General features: G+C 40.6%; 1 protein-coding gene across 2 annotated transcripts in view; it reads left to right on the top strand.

Moving 5' to 3' along the window:
* The window catches only part of SLC27A2 (solute carrier family 27 member 2), a 43,818-nt gene that overhangs the window by 4,806 nt on the left and 12,224 nt on the right, over positions 1–26,788 (top strand). Inside the window, exons 2-5 of one of the 2 annotated variants that reach the window (XM_047074458.1) lie at positions 4,804–5,013; positions 10,048–10,206; positions 12,489–12,613; positions 25,064–25,258. In XM_047074458.1, coding sequence (XP_046930414.1) covers positions 4,804–5,013; positions 10,048–10,206; positions 12,489–12,613; positions 25,064–25,258 — 689 coding nt within the window. The remainder of the gene's footprint in view (positions 1–4,803; positions 5,014–10,047; positions 10,207–12,488; positions 12,614–25,063; positions 25,259–26,788) is intronic. The other variant, XM_047074459.1, reaches the window with a different exon arrangement.

Below are 26,788 nucleotides of genomic sequence, written 5' to 3'. Positions count from 1 at the left end.
GCCAAGTAGAATTATTTGAGCTTTTGTATCCAAGTGGTTGATTGCCACTTTTAAGTAAGCAGACTTTATGGTAAGAATTAACACACACACACCCTACATAAAAAATCTGTGAAGGGGAAAACATGTACATCCAAATGTAGTCATAAAAAGCTTAAGGAAAGACACTAAATAACAAAGAGATAGTTAATAACTGATATTCACTTCCAGAATTTCCTTTCAAATTTCAGTTTTATAGCAGCATCTCTAGGGGAAGAAAGGCTGCTACAATTGGACATGTTAGGTGTGTCTAATATGGTTGGTGAGTCACTGGACCCTCAGGTCAATGCCCAAATGCTAATTGTACACCAGCAGCCCAGAGGACATGTAGGGAAATTGTGTTGGGCAAGGTCAGTGGCCTTCCCTACAGCTGAGATGCCTTCTCCGAAAGGTATCACAAACTAAATGTTTGGTAGGGTAGGAAGATGAATGTAGTAGAAGATATATGACACCAAATTGCTTGAACTGTAATCAAGCATGACACCTGCTTAATTACATTTTCTTTTTCCTTTTTTAAAAAATGGAATGTAAATTTTATGCTGAAAAATTTATCATGGTCTTCCACGCAGTCCATTTGCCTGACTTACACCAGGGACTTGGGCCCTGCCCCCATCCCAGCCTCTTCTTCCAACCTTCTTCCCTCCTGTTCTACACTCCAGTCAGCTTTAGCCTCTTAGTTACTTTGGTACCATGTTGTGTGCCCCCCAGCCTTTACATAAGCTGTTCCCTCTGCTAGAAACAGGCACAGCCAATCTCAGTTGATCGTCAACTTGTTGCCAATTCCTGTTTATCTTTCAGGTCTCCATTTAGATGATCCTGCCTCTGGGCTGTCTTTGTGTTCCTCCCCAAACATCATAACCCCTATTGTGACACCTAGGACACCTTATTTTAATGGATAATTTCCTCCCCCATTAGGCTCTATAGAAACAGGGACAGTATCAGTTTTGTTCACTGTTATATCCAGTGCTTAGAACCATGCCTGGTACATAGGGAGCACCCTTTAGATAGATATTGAATAAATGTTGGGAAAGAGGGAGGGAGAGAAGAAAGACTAATCCAGGTAACTTATAACACAGTATTTAAGTATATAGCCTCAGAGGAGGGAGGGAGGGAAGGAAAAGAGGGAGGAGATTTCTTAATTCTTGAAGTAGCAATTGTTGTTGTCATTTTTAATTTATTGGTCTGGGCCCTTGTATGCAAGGCATATCTGTATTATAATAATTATTTCGTTGTGCATTATATTTTATTAGAGGTTTATCAACTCATAGTATCGTAAGATCTGAATCCTTTAAAATCAACAGCTTTAGGGGCGCCTGGGTGGCTCCGTCGGTTAAGTGTCTGACTTCAGCTCAGGTCATGATCTCGTGGTTTGTGAGTTCGAGCCCCGCGTTGGGCTCTGTGCTGACAGCTCGAAGCTTAAAGCCTGCTTCAGACTATGTGTCTCCCATCTCTTGGCCCCTCCCCTGCTCATTCTCTGTCTCTGTCTCTCAATAATAAGTAAATGTTAAACAAAAATTTTTTAATCAACAGCTTTAGTTTATTCCTCTGTCTCTTCCACACAAACACAATCCTTTGTGCACATTCTTTGAATTACAAGCACTTGTTGAGCACTCACTACTGTTGACTATGTGAAGATGATTAAGTTATGATCCTTAATCTCAAAGTTTTCACTAATAGAGGAGAAAAAGAACAAGCAAGTTGTACTATGTACTAACTACTCTGCCAGAAGTATATGCAGGCCCCTGTGGGAGCACCTCACTTTGTAGAGGGAGGGAAGGCAACAGAGAGAAGTGTCACCAAGGGTGAGTCTTGAAGGGTGAGCTGGAGTTTTCCAGGTGACCCGGATGTAGGAGGGCACTCAAAGCAGGTAAACCCATTTGGACAAAGGCCATGAGATGTGAGGATATGGGTACATTCAGTTCACATAGATCAGTGTAGTTAAAGGAAAGGGGACAAGAGACGGTACTAAGAGATGACATCAGAAAAGTCCCCAGGGGGGGGCGCCTGGGTGGCGCAGTCGGTTAAGCGTCCGACTTCAGCCAGGTCACGATCTCGCGGTCTGTGAGTTCGAGCCCCGCGTCGGGCTCTGGGCTGATGGCTCAGAGCCTGGAGCCTGTTTCCGATGCTGTGTCTCCCTCTCTCTCTGCCCCTCGCCCGTTCATGCTCTGTCTCTCTCTGTCCCAAAAATAAATAAACGTTGAAAAAAAAATTTAAAAAAAAAAAAAAAAAAGAAAAGTCCCCAGGGGTTAGACTGTGAATGAGCTCGGGACCTCACATGTTGCATAAGGAGAGTGGACTCACCACAAAGGATGAGCAGCCATTGAAAGATTCTGAACAGGGCAGTAACAAGAAGCCATAGTGTAGCTGATCAGTTGGAAGCAAGGAAAGATTAGAGATAAGGAGATTGATCAGGAGGCTAATGGGATGATCAAAGTAGGAAATAATGAGGATCTGGACCAAGGCAGTGGTAAGGAATGGGGTGTTTTTATAACAGTCATATTTTTGGTTAATATTTTGAAGTGCTGAAGGAACCTGTTAAAATAAAAGAGTAGAAAAGGAGAACGGAAGTTCAAGGGGCCAAAAGGGGGAGAAGCTGATCTGATGGAGGTTAAAAAAATATTTGAGGCAAATAGTTTATTGAAGAATGGTGGCCAGGGGTGCCTGGGTGGCTTAGTCAGTTGAGCATCTGACTCTTGATTTCGGCTCAAGTCATGATCTCATGGTCCTAAGATTGAGCATGCATCGGGCTCTGTGCTAGTGTGCAACCTGCTTGAGATTCTCTCTCTCTTTCTCTCTCTGCCACTGTCCAGCTTGAGCGCTCACGTGCGCACACTTTCTCTCTCTTTCTAAAAATAAAAATAAATAATAAATAATAATAAAAGAATGATAGCCAATAGAAACTCCAGGAGAAAACTCAGGAAGTATGATTATAGTGTGTTACTTCTGCAGTGAATAATATTTACATAGTTATAATCTTGTTGATCCTGATTATTGGTGTTCAGCTTCTAGAACCAACCAATAAACAAAGCTGGGAAGATGGAATTATAGCCTCAGAATAGATGTACATACTATTAACCTAGACAACATAAAGTGGAGATAGTAACTGTTGGGAGTGGACAAGGGTAAAACAAGGGTGGGGATCAAAATTGATAGGTCCCAAGGTAGCAGGAAAAGCACATTGTTTGGTGACAGACAAGTGACTGTTACAAGACCTAGGTTTAAAAAAAATGAAAAGTGATTTTGCCTCTAGGCAGCAGGTTTAGTTTTTAAGAGGGATGGGGTAAGGGACTGTTGATCTTTATTATAGACTCTTTTGTACTCTTTGATTGATTTTTACCATGTGCATGAGTCCTCTGGTTAAAATGTTTTGAAATTTTTTTTAATGCATCTGTCCAGATGATATTTTTTGTTTTGATGGAGACATCATATATAAACATCTGAAAAACAAAGTATATAGGATGCATTAGGTATAGCCTACCCAAGGTAATTCCTTCCGGTATTGGGTCACCTTCCTATTAAGTATATTCACCTCAGCTATCACAAGTTCAAGATAAGTAAGCTTAAAGGTGATCTCATCTTGTGATTTAAGGGCACATAAATCAAGTAGCAAACATGAAGGTTTTTTTGGCATTGACCTATAGTAAAAAATATATTTGTCTGTGGCCCAGTACCCAGACACCCACATAACTGAAACAAATTTTTAAAAAACTGATACTTCCCTCTTACTCTGTGTGATACATTCTGAAAATATATATTTCCTTCTATTTTAATTTTTTTTAATGCTGGTCACTTCAAATGATTTTAAAAACCCACTATTGTACTGTGCCCTATGGTTTGAAAAACATGCTAATCAGTCCTGTTTTTTTCTCATACCAGAAAATGTGCTTATGAAATTTGGAGGTTGTTTCTCAGATAAGCTGAACCTTCCTTGGGGAACTATTGTTACTGATATGTTAGTTCCCCAAGGAAGGTTCAGCTTATCTGAGAAACAACCTCCAAATATATATATATATTGGGGCACCTGGGTGGCTCAGTCAGTTAAGCATCTGACTTCGACTCAGGTCATGATCTCGCAGTTCATGGGTTCAAGCCCTGTGTCAGGCTCTGTGCAGACAGCTCAGAGCCTGGAGCCTGCTTCAGATTCTGTGTCTCCCTCTTTCTCTGCCCCTCCCCTACTTGTGCTCTGTCTCTCTCTCTCAAAAATAAACATTAATATATATATATATATGTGTGTGTGTGTGTGTGTGTATATATATATATATATATATATATATATATATACACATATATATTATATAAAGTTCACTTCTATCATCTTAGTTAGCATGGCTGCCTTGTTTTCATTCCTCGTCTCCTACCTTAAAATTGTCTTTTTTTCTTTTTCATCACTAGGGGACACAGATATTAGGAATAACCAAATTCATTTCTGGAGTATTTTGAGATGTATACCAGACATACTTATAAGTTATATGCTTATATATCTTGGTTTTTATCCACGTGTCCATTTGTACAGATTTCAACCAACTATCTGCCGCTTATGAAACCATTAAAACCTAGCCTTCCCTCAAACTTTGAAATCTTGTGATATTTTTCACGTGTAGCAAATTCCATGTTTAATATCACGTGACTATAAGCTCCACTTGTCATGTCTACACAGTTCAGCAAAAATTATGCCAAAAACATAATTACTGTGAGGCTTGTTATACTAATAGAACTTTTTAAAGTGGACTAATTTAATGTGTTTGGATTTTTTTTTTCCTTATTAAGAACTACAAGAAGCTGTGGAAGAGGTGCTACCAAGCCTGAAAAAAGATAATGTGTCCATCTATTATGTGAGCAGAACTTCTAACACCGATGGGGTTGAATCTTTACTGGACAAAGTGGATGAAGTGTCAACAGAACCTATTCCAGAGTCGTGGAGGTCTGAAGTCACTTTTTCCAGTCCTGCCTTATACATTTATACTTCTGGAACCACAGGTAAAAATAAAGAGAGGATTCTCAAAGAAATGGACCAATCCTGAAGGAGTTAAAGGTTGGGTTAGGTTTTCAAATGGTCTTTTCCTTTGGCAAAACTTACCCAATAACTAATACTTAGAGGATTTAGCTCTTTCACCTGTGGGAACTGATCTTATTTCATAGCATATAATCCTATTTGGGTTTGCCCAGGCTACACATATTTCCCCCTAGTTGGCATGTAGAACAGATAAATAGGTTAAGCAAGAAATACAAAAATAATTGTGAGGATGGATGGATGAAATTTGGCACTGAATAGGTTTTTGGAAGTTTTAAATGATTGTTGGATTTTTATTACATTATATTCCAAGTCCACACATAATGTCTAACCAATTATTAATGGGACTCCAAAGAAGACATTAGGACAATAATGGGGTTGTATTTTACATAAATGTTTTTACAGCTATCTTCCCATGCAACACTGACTTGGTGCTGTCGGTATAGGATGGCTGTAGCCCAGGGCCTAAAATAGTGTATTTCATCCAGTCTAGGATATCTTCAACTGTAAGCTGCACCATAACTTTATGAGCCACTAAGAGAAAACACTGCCAATTAACAGTGTTATTGGAACATTGCTATATAGAACATGCACTATTAAAGATAGCATGCACTATCCACTCTCCTATGAGCTTTATGGTCTATGTTCATACAATTCTCCTACCATCCTTAAGACAGATACCAATCTTATTCCCATTTTACCAATCCAGAAACTGAGAGGGTAAGAACTTCTCAAGACAGATAGAAGTGTCAAGATTCACCTTGGTAGGCTGACTCCACAGCTCATAAATCTGACCTCTCTGCCACAATACTGCCCAGTTCTTCCATTTAACAGATATGTGGTGTCTGCCTAATATAGGCCAGGGAAAACATTATGAAAATGTTAATAATATGAGGCCTGAGGGATATAGTTAGAAGGAGGACAGGAAGCCAGTATCAGCATGCTGACCATTATTACTAATATTGGAAAACTGAATATGTGAATCTTCTCTCTTTTGATTAAAATTTTATTTTTTTTATTTTTTTTTAACGTTTATTTATTTTTGAGACAGAGAGACACAGAGCATGAATGGGGGAGGGGCAGAGAGAGAGGGAGACACAGAATCGGAAGCAGGCTCCAGGCCATCAGCCCAGAGCCCGACACGGGGCTCGAACTCACGGACCGTGAGATCGTGACCTGAGCCGAAGTCGGACGCCCAACCGACTGAGCCACCCAGGCGCCCCTGAAATTTTAACTTAAGGTAACGCACACATGAGTTTCCTTGTAGAACACTCTAACTGATTATAGGTAAAGCTAAGGTTTCCTTTGAGCCTTTTATCTCAACACCAGCCTATAAACACTCCCTCCTTCACCTTAACAGGCCCTCGGCACCCATCTGCTCTCCCAGTTTTCAGACCTGAATGTCAACTTCCCTTCATACAATCAGTTTCACTTAGTGTTTTCTTTAAGTAAATGAAGAAGGGAGATTGGGAATGGCATATTAAAACCAATGCCCAAAGCATGTCCATCCTTTTTCCATCTGCCGGCAGTTATATCCTAGCATGTCAACAGAATGGTGGAATGACATAGTTAACCAAATGCTTCCCCTATGTACAGATACTACCTCAATATATGAGACTTCTACCCTCATTTCTTAATAGAATGGTAAAATTTAATTGTAACCTTTGGGAAATGATCGAGAAAAATGGAGTCCTTGGTTACTGACAAGGAGTTCTTGTCTTAATGCCAGACATTAGACCTGCAGGTTGGTCTGCAGGTTTTAGCAGTCAAATATAAAACCCATTTAGTAGATCTGCAGGTTTTAGCAGTCAGATATAAAATCGAGGGGCACCTGGGTGGCTCAGTCGGTTAAGCCTCCGACTTTGGCTCAGGTCATGATCTCATGGTTGGTAAATTCAAGCCCTGCGTTGGGCTCTGTGCTGACAGCTCAGAGGCTGCAGCCTGCTTCAGATTCTGTGTCTCCCCCTCTCTCTGCCCCTCCCATGCTTGTGCTTTGTCTCTCTGTCTCTCAATAATAAATAAATGTTTAAAAAAATTTTTTACAGGAAAAGAGAATGGACACTCCTTAATTTAATCCCGCAATTCAGAATTTATATTTAATTGGAAGATAAATGGTTTGGTGTGTATTTACTTCTCTCCTTATCTCTGAGTAAAATATTTGCTAAGTTACTCTAGTAAAGATTACATAAAAGAACTCATTTAATCAGTTGGAGAACAAAGTTCCTCACAGTCCTTAGCACAAAATTACATAATACCCACCAAACATTCGTATTTCTTCACTAACACAAAATCTTAAATTAGGAAATTTTTGAAAGTACTTCAAAGCAGCAAAGGCTATGTATTTCATTTTTAAAAATATACTATACCCCGTTCATGCTCTCTCTCTGTCCCAAAAATAAATAAACGTTGAAAAAAAAATAAATAAATAAAAATAAAAAAATGGGGCGCCTGGGTGGCGCAGTCGGTTAAGCGTCCGACTTCAGCTAGGTCACGATCTCGCGGTCCGTGAGTTCGAGCCCCGCGTCAGGCTCTGGGCTGATGGCTCAGAGCCTGGAGCCTGTTTCCGATTCTGTGTCTCCCTCTCTCTCTGCCCCTCCCCCGTTCATACTCTGTCTCTCTCTGTCCCAAAAATAAATAAACATTGAAAAAATAAATAAATAAATAAATAAATAAATAAATAAATAAATAAATAAATAAATAAAATAAAAATATACTATAGAGCTTTTACTATCCAGACAATTCTTTTCCATGGATACAGTTGATTTATTGATGCCTTCTTCGATGTCTTTGTATTAGTGTAGAATGGGGCATTGATACTGACACAATGCCACTGGCCCTCTGTCAAAGAAAATGAATTTTGAATTGTGTTTACAATTATGGTAGTGTGCTGGACATACTGCTTTGCCTTATAATGAATGGCTGTTTCTTAGGCAATACCGATCAAAGGCACCATCAAATATGGAAGGGTCTGAGTCTGCAGAGAACTATCTTCTTGTTCACAACGTCCATTTACCCACTCAGGTCTTAACCTCTAGCCCCAGCTCCTTAGTAATGGCTTTGTGCCCTCCCCCCACTAAACTGACTTCCCCTGGGAAGCAACATAATTTTTTTTAATGTTTATTCACTTTTGAGAGAGACAGGCAGACTGTGAGCGGGGGAGGGGCAGAGAGAGAGGGAGACACAAAATCCGAAGTAGGCTCCAGGCTCTGAGCTGTCAGCACAGAGCCCGTCATGGGGCTTGAACTCACGAACTGCGAGTGGAAGTTGGACACTTAACTGACTGAACCACCCAGGCACCCTTCCCTGGGTACAATATAAATATATCCTTTTAATACAGTCTTACCAAAAAAGTGACAAAAATTACATGTAAGAAATTGCAAATATACCGAAACTACACTGAGATACCATTTTTCACCTTTCAGATTGGCAAAAATTCCAACATTTGAGAGCATACATAGGCAGGGCTATGAGGAACAGGTACACCCAGATATTGCTGGTGGGAGAGTGAATGGGGACAGCCCCCATAACTCTCAATGTGGCAATACCTATCAAAATGACAAAAGATGTTTATCTTTTGACCCTGCAATCTCACTTCAGCAAGTTTATCCTACAAATACAGCATCGTTCATACTGCAAACTACCATGTGGACCAGGCTATTCACTACAGCATCATTTGAAATAGCCAAATAGTTAAATAAATTATAATGCAACATACAAAGGACTTGATGCAACTGAGAGAGAGGGAGGGAGGGAGAGAGGGGAAGAATAAATGAATGAATAAATAAGGGAAATTTCTTTGTATAAATGTGGACAGTTTTCTACCATACATTGCTAAGTAGAAGGGGGAGAAAGTGCAGAAAGGTGTGAATTTTTTAAGGTTATTTACTTTGAGAGAGACAGAGAAAGTAGGGAGAGTCAGAGGGGGAAGGAAAAAGAGAATTCCTTTTTTTTTTTTAATAATTTTCTTTTTTTTTAATTTCTTTTTTTTAACATTTATTTATTTTTGAGACAGAGAGAGACAGAGCATGAACGGGGGAGGCACAGAGAGAGAGGGAGACACAGAATCGGAAGCAGGCTCCAGGCTCTGAGCCATCAGCCCAGAGCCTGATGCGGGGCTCGAACTCACAGACCGCTAAATCGTGACCTGAGCTGAGGTTGGACACTCAACAGACTGAGCCACCCAGGCACCCCAGGAAAGAGAGAATCCCAAGCAAGCTCTGTGCTGTCAGCGCAGAGCCAGAGGCGGGGCTCAAACTTACAAACTGTGATATCAAGACCTGAGCCAAAATCAAGAGTTGGACATTTAGCTGACTGACCCACCCGGGTGCCCCTGGGTGGAGAAAGGGCAAGAACAAATAAGCAACTCTTCATATTTGCTTATATTTATATAAAGAAATTCTAGAACAATACTTAAAGAATGCATAAAAGTGATTATGAAGGAAAGTGATGGGAATGGAATAAGCTATTTAATGTCTCTGAATCTCAGCCTTCTCATCTGTGGATTAAAGAATATAATTTTACTTACCTCGTTAATTATGAGAACTAAACGAAATTTGAAAATACCTTACAAGGTGGTAGGCACAAAACAAAAATTTGATAGACATTCATGCCTTTTTCTTCTAATTACACCTAACTCAGGTGTCAATAAGCTATGGTCTGTGTGCCAAATACAGCCCCTCCCAACCTGATTTTGTAAATAGAGTTTTATCAGAACACAACCGCATTCATTCCTTTCTGTGGTTGGCTGCTATTGGCTATAATAGTAGAGTTGAGTAGTTTTAACAGAGGTTGTATGACCCTGCAAAGCCTAAAACATTGACTATCTGGTCTTTTACAGAAGAAATTTGCTGGCTCTTGATGTACCCAGTCATGGCCCTCTCCTCTGCATTCTCTAACCACTGGATGATGGATTCTCCTAAGCCAGATCTCTCTTCCAGACCACTGGTCTGTGAATGATTCCATCCTGACTCACTCATGCCTTCTCTTGTATCTTTGCAAAGGTCTCCCGAAAGCTGCCAAGATCAATCACTATCGCCTGTGGTATGGAGCTAGCCTTGCCACTGCAAGCAGAGTTAGGAAAGATGATGTCATCTATACCACCCTGCCCTTGTACCACAGTGCTGCACTTATGGTCGGCCTCCATGGATGTATCATCACTGGTAAGACTTTTCTCTCAACAAGGCACTGGAGTCCAGTACACATTCATATGTGCTCAACAGGGAAAGTAATACAAAATTTGCCTACTTTCCTGTCTGCCAGGGAAAGCGTTTAATTCAATGTTAACAGCAAAGCTATTTGGCTCACGTATCACCAGCAAGTATCTAGAATCATTTCTATTTCTTCGTGCCTGCTAGTCTGATAAATAATGCCACAGATGTTCAGGATATCAAGGAGGAAACTTCTTTAAAACATTTTTATCCAAGTTAAGACACTTGATTCTTAAGTTCTGTAAATAATTCCCCTCTGTCATTTATGTCTTCCGAAATCTGCATGTGGATCTCCATCTGCATCTGATGTAAACTTCTCCCTTAGCCGTCCCCATCCTACTTCATTCTTCCCCCCTCACGCAACTCCTCAGCTCTGGTCAGAATACCTTGCTTTCCATCTCTTCTCTTTCTTTCTGAAATGTTGCCATTCAAATTAGAGTTGCCATTTTTTTCCTTTCAGTAGGCTTTATGCCACTTGTATACATTAAGACTCAGTCCAATGTCCACCTCTTCCAGAAAGCCATCTCTAACTCTCTAAGTAAAAAAAAAAACTTAATTTTCCCCCGTGCGGCATTTCCTTTTAAATACTCATATATGTATATATAATAACATATATCCACATACATATATAAATATGCATGATGGCCCAAGCCTCTCTTTTTCCCTCATCAACTTATTGATCAGCTGTAAAATACTTACCCCAGCCTCAGTACCAGCCTCCACATCAGCCAGGAACAACTGACTGGGCCTGATCATATAGCTGGGCTCTTCAAGAACTGGGGAACTCTGAGGCTCCCAAAGGGACTAATTCACTGCTCACACATTTGCTTAAGCACCAAAGATACATTTTAAGGAAGAAAAAATCATATTTAAAAAATCTTTTCCTCTTCTAAAACATCACACTCTTGTATATTTAGGAGTAAAGCTAAACTAAGAGCATGAAAAAGTATTTCTGAGATGTTTTTATTTCACTTTACTACATCTTATGACTATAATTCGGTTGGGTGTGATATATATTATTTTTACCCATTGTAATATGATATAGTTTCACATTGATATATATTTTTTTACCCATCTTTCCCTATTGCTATTATAACAAATTACCACAAAATTAGTGGCTTGAAAACAACATAATTTTTTTCTCTGTTTTGAAAGTCCGAAGTCCTATAATCCAGGTGTCTGCAGAGCTGTATCCCTTCTGGAAGTTCTAGGAAAGAGTCCATTTACTTGCCTTTTCCAGCTTCTAGAAGCTGCCTGCATTCTTTGGCTTGTGGCCACTTTTGCTGTCTTCACAACACATTCCTCCAGCCTTTTGTTTCTGCATCCATCCCCTTCTGCCCTTGACCTGCCTGCCTTCCTGTTAGAAGGCCATTTATGATTACCTTGGGCCCACCCAGGTTATCCAGGATGATCTTCCCATCTCAGAATCCTTAACTTAATCACATCTACACAGTTCTTTTTGCCATGTAAGGTAGAATGTTCACAGGTTGTATGGATTAGAACATGGACATCTTTGGGAACCATTATTATGTCTACCTCACCCATCAAAGAATAGATTTCCTGCTTGTTCAAGACCTTGGCTCTCCATTGCCTGCAAAGTTAAGTCTGACTCCTCTACCTGGCACTTCCAAGTTCTCCATGATGGCACCCCTGGCTGCTTCTCTAGGCTCATCTCCCATGAGCCACCCCCTGTTCACCACTCCAGTTACAGGCCAACTGAGTCTTGGCTATCTTCCAACGCCTTCTGGACTGTCCTATCTTTTTGTTTCATACTGTTTCCTCTGCCTGGAATTCTCTTACCTTTATTCATATTCATTGCTCAAGACACAATTCAGATCCACCTCTTCCAAAATATGCCTTTCTCAGCCCTTGCCCCCAAGCAGAATTAATACACACACACACACACACACACACACACACACACACACTCATGTTCACATTCCCTTAGAGATTCATTTGAAACTCTTATTTATTGCACACTGATTTTTATTAGAAAGATGTTTGTATGTGTCTTTTCCCTCACTAGATTGAAAGCCTCTGTTTTTATCCTGGTTAAAGCCTGGTTTTATCCTAAACCATGTCTTATTCATTTTTGTATTGAATCTAATTGATACTCAAAACTTGTTTGTGAATATAATTCACATTTAAAGTTCTACCTTTCAAAAATGACAAATATAACCAGGGAGTTTTTTGTAGCATCTCTTTATTAACACTTTATATACACTTCTCTGTAGGTGCTACTCTTGTTTTGCGGAACAAATTTTCAGCCAGCCAGTTTTGGGATGACTGCAGAAAATATAATGTCACTGTCATTCAGTATATTGGTGAACTTCTTCGGTATTTATGCAACTCACCCCAGGTAACGCTTCATTCATTTTGCTTCATTCATTTTGAAATGAATAAGATAGAAATTCAAGTAACTTTGGTCATGCTAGGTTTCAGCTGCTTCTCACACATCTATCAGTTTTCAGTGTAGACTACAATTGTGTGTCATGATAAAGTGCTTGGCACCACACCTATCATATAGAGAGGATTTACTAGGTGGCAGTTGCTATTAATATTATTATTCCCTACCTTTTTACCTGTTTTCACATCTCGCCCTCTGTCTAACATATCCTCCACTTCCCTATTTGTTTAAAGCCTTCTCACTGTCAAAGCCCAGTTCAAATGATACCTCCTATGTTAAACCTGTTTGGTCACTCCGACAAAAGTCATCACTCCCTTCCCTTACATCATTTGATTTCTACCCCTTTGTGGCCCTTGTCACATTGTAAGTGTTTGTCTTCATACCTTTTTTTCTCCCTAAGCTATAAAGACTTTGATGGCAGGGACCACATCTTGCATCCTTACTTGTCTTATACCACAAGACACACAGGAAATTTTTACTTAATGTTGATTGAAAAATCCCCTTGTGGCTTTGAAACCATTTGACTAAGTCTGTCAACAAGCTGGGAGCAGACGCCCAAAGTTACTCCAGAGGCCTTGGATCTACTCTGTTTGCAGACGTCCAGATGTCTTGATGGGGCTGTTCGAAAGAACTTCTCCTTCCTGGTCCCTCCACTCTCATCAGAGGTCTGGCAGCCTTTCCGGGGGCCAAATCAAGGTTTCTCAGCGGTGACACTGCTGACATTTGGGGCCCATTCATTATTTGCTGTATGGAGTTATTCAGTGCACTATAGATATTTAGTAGCATCTTTGGCGTTTACACAGGACATGGCCATAGTACCTTCTCCCTCCCCCCAGGCTGTGATAATCAAAATGTCTTCAGACATTGCCAGATGTCCCCTGGCAGGCAAAATCAACTCCTGTTGAGAACCATTAGACCAGACAATGCAGTAAACTCGGCAGATTCTGCTTCTTTTAGTCCTTTCAATCATTGTAAGACAGCAAACTCAGAGGATCACTAAGTTGATAAATTGCTATTTAGAAGCACCTGTTATGTTCAACTTATATAACAGCTACTGTGTGACTTGGAAAGGAATCTAGGATGCTCCTGCCCCGGTTCTTCCTCTCCTCACTTCATTCAGTCTTTGCCCACAGATCAGCTCATCATAGAGGCCCCTCCTACTAATTAACAAATATATCACCTCATCCCTTACCATCCCTCTCATGGGTGGGTACTGTCCCTCCTGACATAGTACAGGTTTATATGACAATTGTCTATCTCCCCCAGTTAAATGAACATTCCATGCACCAGGGGCTTTGTTCACTGCCAGATCTCCAGCACTGAGATGTGCATCCGGCACGTTCTGGGCATCAACAAACTCTGTTGAATGAACCTCTAAATTCTGGCCCCTGAAAGATGTATGATTAACTTAAGAGAGGTAATATGTTCCCCCTGAAATGTTTAGGCTTAGCACATATTATTCTGATTTGGGCAGCAGATTCAACAGCTTCATGAGCGTCATAATTAGCTATGAGCTGGATTAGGACCTTTCCCACAGCAATTTCTGTTGATGTCATTATTGAATTTTTTTCACATTAGTATCCCATCTGGCCTTCAAGATTGCATGCCTCTCTATTAAAACTCAAAAATCCGTATGGAGCCCTTCTGTTTGGCTTTTCTTCTCGGCCTCAAAGGCACCCCTTTGTCAGTTAGAAGTCTCCTGGGGGAGGGTGTGTCAACTTGAAGAAAATAAACATGTTTGTGTAGCTCTTTCAGGCTTACACACACTCACACGTATAAACACTTCCACCTTTGTCCCTCCTTATAATGTTGTCTCAGATGCTGAAAAAAAAATGTGATTTGGGTTTTATATCCTCAAAATATATGTTGATTTGTTGTATAATTCATGGAATATATCAAATCTAGAAGTGGATATGGAGTTTCTGTTTGCTCATGCTTCTCCCCTACCCCTGATTTCTGGTTTGTTTTAAAAATACTTACAAGAATTGTAAGGAATGATCAAAGTTACCTCAAAAAAACTTTCAGTTAAAGACTTTTTAAAAATGATAGGAGCTTATATATAGAAAATCCTTAAGACAAAAAACTGTTTTTACTAATAAATGAATTCGGCAAAGTAGCAGGGTACAAAGTCAATACACAATAATCAGTTGTATTTCTATACACTAACAATGAAAAATCTGAAAAGACAATTACAAAAAACAATAACATTAAAAAACAATGACATAAGATACTTAGGGATTAACTTAACCAAGGAAGTAAAAGACACATATAATGAAAACTAGAAAACATGGATGAAAGAAATTAAAGAAAACATAAATAAATGAAAACACACCCCATATTCACAGATTGGAAGATTTAGTATTGTTATAATGTTGCAGCTACCCAAAGTGACCTATAGATTCAATGCAATTCCTATCAAAATCTCAATGACACTTTTTGCAAAAACAGAACAAACTTATCCTAAAAGTCATAGGGACCCCAAATGGCCAAAACAACCTCAAAGAGAACAAAACTCGGGAATTTACACTTCCTAATTTCAAAACTTTCTACAAGCCTATAATAATCAAAACAATATGGTACCAACATAAAGACAGACATATAAACTGATGGAATAGAATCAAGAGCCCGGAAATAAGCCCTCATATGTGTTGTCAAATGATTTTTGACAAGGGTGCCACGACCATTTACTGGGGAAAGGACAGCCAGTCTTTTCAATAAATAGCACTGGGAAAACTGAATATCCACATGCAAAAGAATGAAGTTGGACTCTTACCTAATACCGTATACAAAAATTATCTCAAAATGGAAAAAAAAGACCTAAATTTAAGACTTAAAACAATAAAACTGTTGGAAGAAGACACGAAATAAAACTTTATGACATTGGATTTGGCACTGATTTCTTGAATGTGACACCAAAGCCATAGGCATCAAAAGAAAAAATAGACAAAGTGGACTTCATAAAAGTTTCAAAATTCTGCCTCAGAAGACACTATCAACAGAGTAAAAGTGCAGCAACCAGAATGGGAGAAAATATTTGCAAATAATATATCTTATGAGATATTAATATTTAGAATATATAGAGAACTCCTAGACCTCAATAACAAATAAAGAACCTGATTCAAATATAGACAAAGGACTTGAATAGACATCTCTCCAAAGAAGACATACAATGGCCAATAAGCATATGAAAAAAATGCTCCACATCACTAATTATTAGGGAAATGCAAATCAAAACTACAGTAAAATTCCACTTCATTCTCATTATGATGGCTACTATAAAAACATAAATAAATAACAGCGAACAACCAGCATTGATGAGGGTGTGGAGAAATTAGAATCCTATTGGTGGGATGTAACTGGTGCAGCCCCTGTGAAAACAGCATGGCAATTCCTCAAAACATTCAAAATAAAATTACTATATGATCCATCAATTCCATTTCTGGGTCCTATACCCAAAAGAATTGAAAGCAAGGTCTCAAAGAATTATTTGTATGTTCATGTTCATAACAGTATTACTCATAATAACTAAAATGTGGAAGTAACCCAAAGGTCCAAGCCAAATTTGGACAAACCAAATATGGTATGTACATACAATGGAATATTATTCAGCCTTAAAAAGGAAGGAGATTCTGCAGTATGCTACAACATGGATGTACCTTGAGGACATTATATTAAGTGAAACAGCCTATCACAAAAAGGCAAATACCGTATGATTCAACATATATAAGGTACTTAGAGTAATCAAAATCATAGAGGCAGAAAGTAGAATGGTGGATTGCCAGGGACTAGGAGCAGGGGAGAATAGGGAGTTATTGTTTAATGAGTATAGCGTTTCAGTTTTACAAGATGAAAGAGTTCTGGAGATGGATCGTGGTGATGGTTGCACAACATAATGAATGAATTTAGTACCACTGAACTGTACATTTTAAAATGGGTAAGATAGGAAATTGTATTTAACCATATTTTTGGTTAAATGGGTAAGATAGGAAATTGTATTTAACCATAATTTTTAAAAAATAGATCACAATAGGGGCGCCTGGGTGGCGCAGTCGGTTAAGCGTCCGACTTCAGCCAGGTCACGATCTCACGGTCTGTGAGTTTGAGCCCCGCGTCAGGCTCTGGGCTGATGGCTTGGAGCCTGGAGCCTGTTTCCGATTCTGTGTCTCCCTCTCTCTCTGCCCCTCCCCCGTTCATGCTCTGTCTCTGTCCCAAAAATAAATAAAAACGTTGAAAAAAAAATTTAAAAAAAAATAGATCACAATAGAAAACCCAAATTCTAGGGCTTTAAAGGGAGCTTAAAGAAAGACTGTGTCAAAAGGACTTCTCAAACAACGTGGATAAAAACTAGAATGCTTGGTGGAAGGCTCTGGATCAACATAATCAGAAAGTTTCTCGCTCTTAGAGCTGCCTAGAATAGGCTGTCACAGGAAGGGCTAACACCACCAGCCCCCCCAAGCAGTGGATATCAGGGAGGCAATTCCTGCCTTAGCTGAGCAGATAAAACAAATGACACCCCTCCACAGACAAAGCATTTCTCATCAGGAGAATCTGAGACAACGTTGGAGGGGTGGAGGCTTGTCCCTTGTCTTAATCACATTCAGTAGCTCCTCGGATAGAGCAGAGGACCAGGGAGAAATACTGGCAGCCACCATTAGCCTGAGGCAATAATGTAGTTCTCAAGAGGCAGGACTCTGCAATTGGCAGTCTGAAACCCGATTCTACTGTTTGAGTAGGATAGTTCAACTCTCATTTCCCCATCATCCAGCAGGGTAAATGATAGTACTTACTTCATAGGGGGCTGTGAAGACAAAAATGAGATGATGTATACGGAAAGCATGTACAAAGTACCTGGCTCTTTCAACTAATAGTAGCCATTATTATCATTACCTTCAGTACCAAAGAATGTGCAGCTCATAGTAGGTGCTCCACACATATCATCAAAGGAATCAGTGAAAATTCTTCCCCAGAGACACGAAAGAAGAAAGAAGAGAAGACATCCAAACTAGTCAATCACTTTCATGTAGGGTTGAGTGGGAGTTGGCTCGCAAAGCTGTTGACTAGTGAATTTATGGTGTTATTGATTGTAGAAAATTATTGCACCATGTTACCTGTCTTCCATTGTTGTATTTGGCACTTGGCATCCAGCGTACCTGTTTACAATGAAAGTCCACTCTGGTTCATTTTCTGCAGTGTGCAGCTGTCATGTCCCATTTTGTTTGTGTAGTTGTCTAAAAAAACAATGTAATTTAGGGGGAAAATATGTGGTGGAACAAGATACTGCTAAAGCTCAATATTACTCCAGTAGGATGGTAGAAGCTGTAGGATGGGTGTAAATGAGGTTTTGTATTGCTTGCTAGGCATGTGGCCAGGGTGGGAGGAGCAGAGGGGAGAGGGAATAAGGAACCAGAAAAGAGTTCCAGGGGCCACACATAGAAGTTGTCAAATTTGGAAGGGGAAAGAAGACAGACCAGGACCCTGAGTCCACTGAATAGACTCAACTTACTTCCCTACTGTTAACTCCCTAGCATCATCTGCCTTCCTTCCAAAATTAGGTAGCCCCTGTGGTCCTTTCCCAGCCTAAAATCTCTGTCCCTGCATCACCTCCATTCTGACAGAAAACAGAATGAAGGGGTATTTAGCAGCACAGAGGGAAGAGTGACCAGTTTGACCTGTCAGGGCCAGGCCAGGGGCAGGGGGTGGGGGAAGGGAAAGAAAGCAGAAAAACAAATGAGGGAAACAGAGCAGGATCAGAGAAGTTTACCCAGAAGGTGAGTTTGGAAGGGTGCAGAGATGGTTTCCAACCATGCACTTCTAAAGAAGGGCTTCTGGTTACCCAGAGCAGTGTACGCAGAGTGGAAGGAAGGGTCTGGCATATTGGGAGCTGAAAGCAGTGTAGCGGGAGGCAAGGCTGGTTGGCTGGGCCAGGTGACAAGGGCTTTGCTTTGTGAGACTTACTTGTGAATGACAAAGCACCACTAAAGGGCCTTCGATGGAAGAGTGATGGGGAGAGAGGGTGTTTTTAGACAGTCCCTTTGGCTTCACAAGTGGGAAGATATGCTGGAGGGAGAAAGCCCTCTTTGGTAAAGCAGAGAAATTGAGGCTCCTCCTTTGATTCCTGTCCAGTGGCTGCTTTCTTTTCTCCTGAGGGAGCCGGGCTGAAGTGTAGCAAGTTAGTTGTCAAGATCATGGACTCAGGAGTTTGTTTGTTTTTTTAAGATGGTGAATGCCTTCTGCCTTCTCACCTCTTGAAAATCTTCCAAAAACAAGGAGACCAAGGAAAAGACATATAAACTGCACTTCTTAGAAACTAAGAGGCATTGCAACAGGAAACTACATAGAACAGAGAGCTGAAAGATGAAGGTCACTGACATCACAATACTAAGAAAGGTGAAACCTAATAGGTCAGTACCAACAAGAAGGAAGCCAAGTGACTTCCTGAAACCTGAGAAATCAGAGGCACCAAATACAACTAGAGATGGGATCAGGTTTCAGGCTTGAAAATAGGAGGATTTTGGAAAATTTGTGTAAGAAGTAGCTGGACCTCTGCTCCCCTCTCACACCCCTTTAGGAGACAGGAGGTTTATTCTCTTGAGAAGACCTTGAAGAGCTGTGAACCTCAAGGACAGCAGGGATGAGGGAATGAGGGCAGTGGAAGACAGCAGGGATGAGGCACTGAAGATAGAGACTGAGTAAATATCTACTTATTAACCAGAGAGACCGCCAGCTCCCTTTCCCTGCACAGCTTCTAGAATTCCGTAGCTAATTTATGCCTATAAGCAAGAGACAGAGAAGTCTGATCCTCAGGTCGAACTACCCTGTCACAGGACCATGCAGCCCGCTTAGCAATAGTCACTGCCTCTGCACACAAAGCTGCTCAAACATCTTTTACTTGCCTTACTTCTGAACATGAACAGACGTCAAGGATCAGCAGACACCCGAGGGAAGCCTCCAGTATGAAATATCACCAAAAGAATAGAAGAAACAGCATCAACTCAAAGAGTTGGAGAAAACTTCCAAAAACCTATAATTAATATCCTCAGAGCTGTTAGAAGAGATATTCTATCCATGAAACAAGAATAGTATGCTACAAAAAAAACTAATAAAACCTCCTGAAAATAAAAATATGATTTAAATTATTTAATTCATAGAAAGTTTGGAAGATAAACTTGGGAAACCTTGAAGTTGGAGAAAAGATAAAGTGTTGGATGTGAGGGGAGGCACGATAAGAAAATAGAAGATCAATCCAAGAGGTCCAACATCTAATTAATAGAAAATCAGGAAAATAAAATAGGGAAAATGGAGAGGAGGATATTATCAAAGAAGCAATACAAGAGAACTTCATAAAGGGATGAAGAAGATGAGATATGTGTGTATATATATATATATATATATATATATATGCATATATAATATAATATATATATACATATATATTTCTAAGCTATAAAAAATAATGAGATCTTGCCATTTGCAGCAATGTGGATGGACCTAGACAGTATAATGCTAAGTGAAATAAGTCAGACAGAGGAAGACAAATACCATATGATTCCACTCATGTAGAATCTAAAAAGCTAAATGAACAAAAAAGCAGAAAACAGAATCATAAATACAGAGACCAAGCTGGTGGTTGTCCGAAGGGAGAGGGACAAGGGTATAAGTGAAATAGATGAAGGGAGTAAGAGATTCAAACTATAAAAAAGCCATGGAGGCAAAAAGTATAGCATAAGGAATATAGTCAATAATTGTGAACCATGAGTAATGTATGGAATTCTCAAATCAATTTGTTGTACACCTGAAACTAATAAAACATTATATGTTAGCTATCCTTTAATGAAAAAATAAAGAAGGAATAGAACTTTAATATTTTTAAAAAGTGAAATGAAAACAGTAATGGTCAGCCTATTTGTACATAAAAAGAATGCTGAAGAGATATAGCATTTTAAGATAAAAAAAATTAAAAAGGAAAGAAAATTTCCCAAAACTGTAGGACAGATTGAAAGAGCCAGGGGGGTACCAATAAAATGAGTGGAATTAATACTTTTAACACTACATCAGGATGAAACTTAAGACTACCAAAAAAAAAAAGAGAGAGAGGAAAGATTCTGTAAGAATAACATTTGACTTGGCAACATCAACACTGTTAGCTGCAAGACTGGAAGCTGGAAGGTCAGTGCCTTCAAAATTCTAAGTAAAAAGTATTGCCTCTCTAGAATTCTATATCCAATAAAATTATCAATCAAGTGCACAGTAAGAATATTTCCAGACTTTCAAAGTCTCAAAGTAAATTACCTCCTCTACACTCTCCTTTAGGAAGTTACTAGGGAAAGTGTTCCATGCAAACAGGAGAGTGAGGAAAGCTGAGGAGCCAGGAGCCAGGAAAGAGAGACAAAGGGAATCCCCAGGCCTGGAAGGTAACCAGTCCGGACTGGGGCAGAAGGCTGAAAGGAAGCATAAGGGTCTGAAAAAGGAAATTCTAGCATCTGGTGGATTTCACCATAAAGAACATTGTATTTCGAGGCTGTTGGGGGGGTGAAGAAAGACCTATGAATCGAAACTAAGAACATGAAGCAATGGGGCAGGAGGCAGTTAATTCTAGGAAAAATTACAATTTACTCAAGAATTTGATCACGGCATATTCCTTGGTTCATCAGTAGTGTATTATGAGCAAAATAATGTGAGCACTGAAAATTGATTTAACCAATAATTGTGATATTGAAAAAACTGGAGAGGATGATAGAGAGCTTCACCTTCCTCTAGCACAATAGAAAATCAATAAATAATGTCTAACAGTGATGAATCAAAAGATAGCAGAATAAACATTTAACTTAGAAAATGGAGAGAAGAGGAAGCAGCTACAAAAATGGAAGGTGTCTGCGTCCAGATGGTAAAATAGATGCAAAGGATGGAGGCAGGTAAGCAGGGTGGTGACATTCTCCATTTAAAAGCCTTTCAGTATGTTGAACGTTAAACCACGTGGGTGCCCCTCTTTTTTTTTTTTTTTTAACGAAAGGAAAGACTTCTCTCTAAGTCACATAGATTTGGATTTGAATCTTGGAGCAACTGTGTTGTTACCTGTGTGATCTCCGGCAAATTATTTTAATCGTTTTGAGGCTCTGCTTCCTCGATTATAATTGAGGCAAATACTGTTATTACCTATCACATTTCGGTATGATTCTGTAGAAACATGAGTAAGACAATAAAGGTCAAATACCTGGCACGTAGTAGTAAAGCCGTCCATAAATGTTTTCTGTTTACTCTATTTACCTGGTGCTTTCCATTCCTCTCTGGGCACCCTGACCTCTCACCTTTCGGTCATTAAAGCCTGGTGTAGATTTAACTCCCCAGGGTGTGTTTGCATGTGACCCCTCACCTCTGAAGTGGAATCGAAGGTTTGATCCTTGTTAAAGAAAAAATGAGCCAGTGACCCTTGACCTAAAATACGGCTCCTTTGAGGGGTGACTTTGGTGATAAGGAAACACTGCTTCTCCTGTGGGAAGGGAAGACTTGAGTCACACCCGGTACCCTCAACCAGTGGTGAGCAAAACTTAGATGAGAACCAGACATCTCAGAAGGCTCCAGGGCCCTTCATTTCGTGTGCACAAACACTTCCAGCTTAGAGACTTAATCCCCTGCTGGTGTAATAAGATCCTTCAGGTCATGATGAAAACTGAGCTGTTGGTATTGTGACTCTGAACCCAGCTAACTGCCACCCGCAGGTGACAGCTGCACCTGTGAAGCTGGCCTGCTTCCCATGCACCACAGGCACCTGCAGCTCCCCTGTGCCCCAGGCCCTGCCGGTGTCCTGATGTCCCAGCCATTAACTGTCAGGCAGGGAACTTGAGGGCTTCCTGGTGGAGGTTATTCCTTCTTTTATTGCACTGTAGGAAGAACACAGTGCAGGTGATATAGAGATGTATTTGGCCTCAGAGGAGTTAACAGTCCAAGCGGGGGAGACAGATGTTCACCACCCATTAGGAAAGGAACTAGGAGGGTGATTACGGGCTGCATATGGATTAGTAAGGTCTTGGGTTTACACATTGGAATGCTAGGTTGGAGCTTCTCACACAGGCCTGGGAGTAGGTAAGCCCCAGGTCTGGAGGTTATTTTTAAGCCAAAGTCAGTATTCTTCAAATATTTTATGATGTTTTCTTCCCAGAGGGGGAATGAGGGATAGCACTGTGGGGGGGTGAGGGTGGTCTCTGAAAAGCTGATAATTCTTACTGGGAATAGTGCCTTCTGGAAGAGTGCCCCTGCGATTCACCATCCAGATGGGGACACTTGAGAGTGAAAGCATGTCATTGATAAGCACATCAGGACAACAGCATAAGCAGGACTGGCCCCGACAAACTAGACGTAGGGTCTCCCTGCTTAGAGGTACTTGGTGGTTATGGAAGGAAATACAGATGGTCCCCAACTTATAATGGTTTGACCTATGATTTTTTGGCTTTACAATGGTGTGAAAGTGATCTGCACTCCGTAGAAGCCATACGTTGAGTTTTGAATTTTGATCTTTTCCCGTCTAGCAATATATGGTACGATACTCTCTGGTGGCACTGGGCAGCCGCAGTGAGCCTCAGCCCCCAGGCAGCCACATGATCACGAGGGTGAACAACTGATACCCACACAGCCATTCTGTTTCTCACAGTATCCAATCAATTACGTGAGATAGTCAACACCGTATTATAAAACAGGCTTTGTGTTAGACAATTTTGCCCAGCTCTGTAGGCTGATGTACGTGTTCCCAACACATTTCCCAACACATGTTCAGTAGGTTAGGTGAATTAAGTGCATTTTTGACTTATAATATTTTAATGGATGGTGACTTAATTGGGATGTAATGTCATCATAAATTGAGAAAGATCTATAGATTCGGTGACCTAGGGAGCTGATGAAGACAGTAGGTTCCCACTCAGTCATAATGTCTAAGGTTCATGCAGGTTCAGAAGGCTTCTCAGGTAACTCTCCTGAACACCCTGGTTAGGAACTACTACTAGCATGAGACCCCTGGTCCCTACACATTTCCTCCTCAGAAAGGCCACACAAGGGCCCAGTTTTTACCAGTGACCAGGATCTGTCCACCTCTCTGGTTAGGACTTCTGAAGGAGGTCAGGCCTTTTGACCAAGGAGCTACTCAGAAATGAAATCCATCTATACTTCTCTCCTGACCTACTGCCTCCTCTCACATGAAAATCAATCCAAGGTTTGTTTTGGTTTGGTTTTTAACTGCTACACCCAAGGCCCTCCCCCTTATCAGAGAACGACCAGCCTCTCTATTCCAACAGTTCTTTTTCAAAGAGGAACTCTTACTCCAAACTAACTTCACAATGATTTCACAAATTAGGAAATAATGTAGGAAATGCTCTTCAGAACATTTGCTCTTGTAAGCAAACTGCAATCCGATCAAAGAAATTAACACTTGATGTGAGAGGGGAAGCCTAGTTACCAAGCACTCTTACCCATTCCATTCTGTTTTCTGTTAAAGGTCATAGAGTTACAGAATTTTCAAGTTAAAATTATACTTATTTACCTTTCTCTACCACCAGACTCTGATCTCCTAGAGGACATAAATTGCCTTATTAATATAAAACATCATTTAAGTTACTCTGGGCTTGTTTGGACATATTTTTAGGGGCCTCATAAATGATTGCGGTTGCATAGAAACCAGCCTGGTCCTAACTCCACCTCTTGGGGACACAAGCTGTCCTTTCAGTTCCTTACACTCAAAACAACTTTTCCTTTGTGATTTGTGTTTATAGCAAAGCACATTCCTCCCAGGCCACCTGAGGCAACTGGGAGCCAGCTTCCTCTCTCTCTTCCCTTTCCCAATCCCACTGGGACAGTTTCATTGTATACCTGCCTCTGGGTCTATCTGTGAAATGAGGACATGATTAAGAGTCTTCTCTCCAGCCCCCTGAGGCCCCCACAGTAATGAATGGAAAACCATTCCTCTCTCCTTGCACTGTGTTCCCGGTTTTCTTCTTCCTCACCACGTGAACATTGTGCTTCAGATTGTCAGTCTTCGATAGATCTTTCCTCCTTTCTGACAGTTCACTGAGATTCACCAGCCCCATCAGGAAAACAGTCAGCACACTGTTCTAGCTTCAGATTGGATGTGAATTAAATGTTGACATTACTTAGTTCTATCAAATTATCTCACCTTGCCTCTTAAAAATCAAAATGAAAAAAGCCAATTCTTCTGGTCATTAAGTCAGAGTTCCAGCCGGCGGCTTAAACTGCATGTGTTGGCAGGGAGGAGGTGTTATGTGTGTGAGTAACAGAAAAGATGTGCACAAAGGTGAATTCCTAACCAACATGAATATGTAGAAACATGAAGGCAATCACTAGTGTATAAGTACGGGCTTCAGAGAGGTTTCAATTTGGTCTCTCCTCCTCCTACCACAGAAACCAAATGATCGTGTCCATAAAGTGAGAATAGCAATGGGAAATGGCTTGCGAGGAGATGTGTGGAGGGAATTCATCAGGAGATTTGGGGACATTACCGTTTATGAGTTCTACGCTGCCACTGAAGGCAATATTGGCTTTTTGAATTATACGAGCAAAATTGGTGCTGTTGGGAGAGTAAACTACCTACAGAAAGTAAGTACACTGAAATATGAGAGTATATGTAGCCAGTTTTCAGAATGAAGAGACTTTTTTTTTAAGTTTATTTATTTATTTTGAGAGAGACAGAGACAGCATGAGTGGGGAGGGGCAGAGAGAGAGGGAGAGAGAGAATCCCAAGCAGGCTCAGCCCTGCCAGCACAGAGCCCAATAAAGCACTTAAGCTCACGAAATCATGAGATCATGACATGAGCTGAAACCAAGAGCTGGACACTTAACTGACTGAGCCACCTAGGTGCCCCAATGCAGACACGTCTTAAGAGATGTCATGATGACGTTATTTCTTACTGCATCAGAGCCATGGCCAATCCATGTAACCAAGAGAGAGGATTTGATCCTTCTCTATGACAGTGAGCACAAAGTGACAGGACCCTTTAATTTTAAAATCTTAATTTCTCTTTTTTTTTTCAAAAATTTTTTTCAGTTTGTCCTTTCATTGTGAGAGAGAGAGAAACAGGGCACATGAGTGGGGGAGGGACAAAGAGAGAGGGAAAGAGAGAATCTCAAGCAGGATTTGTGTGCTGTGAGCACAGAGCCCGATGTGGGGCTCAAACTCATGAACCAGGAGATCGTGACCTGAGCCGAAGTCAAGAGCTGGACACTTAACTGACTGAGCCACCCAGGCGTCCCTAAAAATCTTAATTTCTCTTAATAACAACCTATTACACCTTTGCTATCTGCAACTTATGTGAAGTCTTCCTGATGCCATTTATACACATATGTGACCAAACTCCAGAAGGTTGCCAGTTCCATAAGTTTACCACACACTGTGAAATCACAGTTACCTGGGGAGTTTTTCATGTATGCAGGTGCAGGGTGTCACCCTCTGAGCTTTGGATTTAGTAGTTCTGAGGCAGGGCCCAGGCATCAGTGTTTTCCAAAAGCCAGGGCTGAGGAACTGCTGTGTAGACCTTCGAGAGAACTGGAATGCACTCCAGTTCTAGGATCTTATGAACATTTGTATTTGCCTGCAAACTCCACCGGTTATCTCTTATGTGTAAGCCAGCTACATGGTAGTCTCTCTTCCCTCACAGTCACTTCTGGCCTAGGGTCTCTAGACAGTCTCTTTGCATTTTTTTTTTTTTTTTGCTTTTGAGAAGTCTTCCAGGTGACCCCCTCTTTTTTCAGAATTCCAGCAACATTCAGCGATGCTGAGCCTCCACATGCGTGAGCCATCGCTGTTGTCATTACACCTCTGGCGGCCCTTCCTGCCCAGCTGGCCGTGAACAGATACACCAGAGCTCCCAGGCAATGTGTCCCCAGGGACTGATGGGCAGAGTACAAAGGATAGCAATGCATGTGCATGAGAGAGCTGCCCCAAGAGATAAAATTTCAGCACCTTGCATCCTGAGTGACCTTGGGCGAGTCATTTATGTTTCTTAGGCCTCAATTTCATTGTTTGGAAAACAGAAATAAAAAAGAGAAAATGTAGGGCCTAGTGCCTGGCCCAAACTCAGTATTTAGCATAAGGGGAAAAGGTTATTGAAAGAATTAAATTAAATAACT

This window comes from Lynx rufus, unplaced genomic scaffold, assembly GCF_022079265.1.
Source record: "Lynx rufus isolate CCGP_SWC_20201006 ecotype Redwood Valley unplaced genomic scaffold, mLynRuf1.p SCAF_13, whole genome shotgun sequence".
NCBI lineage: Eukaryota > Metazoa > Chordata > Mammalia > Carnivora > Felidae > Lynx > Lynx rufus.
The sequence above is the reverse complement of the archived record's forward strand: the minus strand, read 5'-3'. Positions and strand labels throughout refer to the sequence as shown.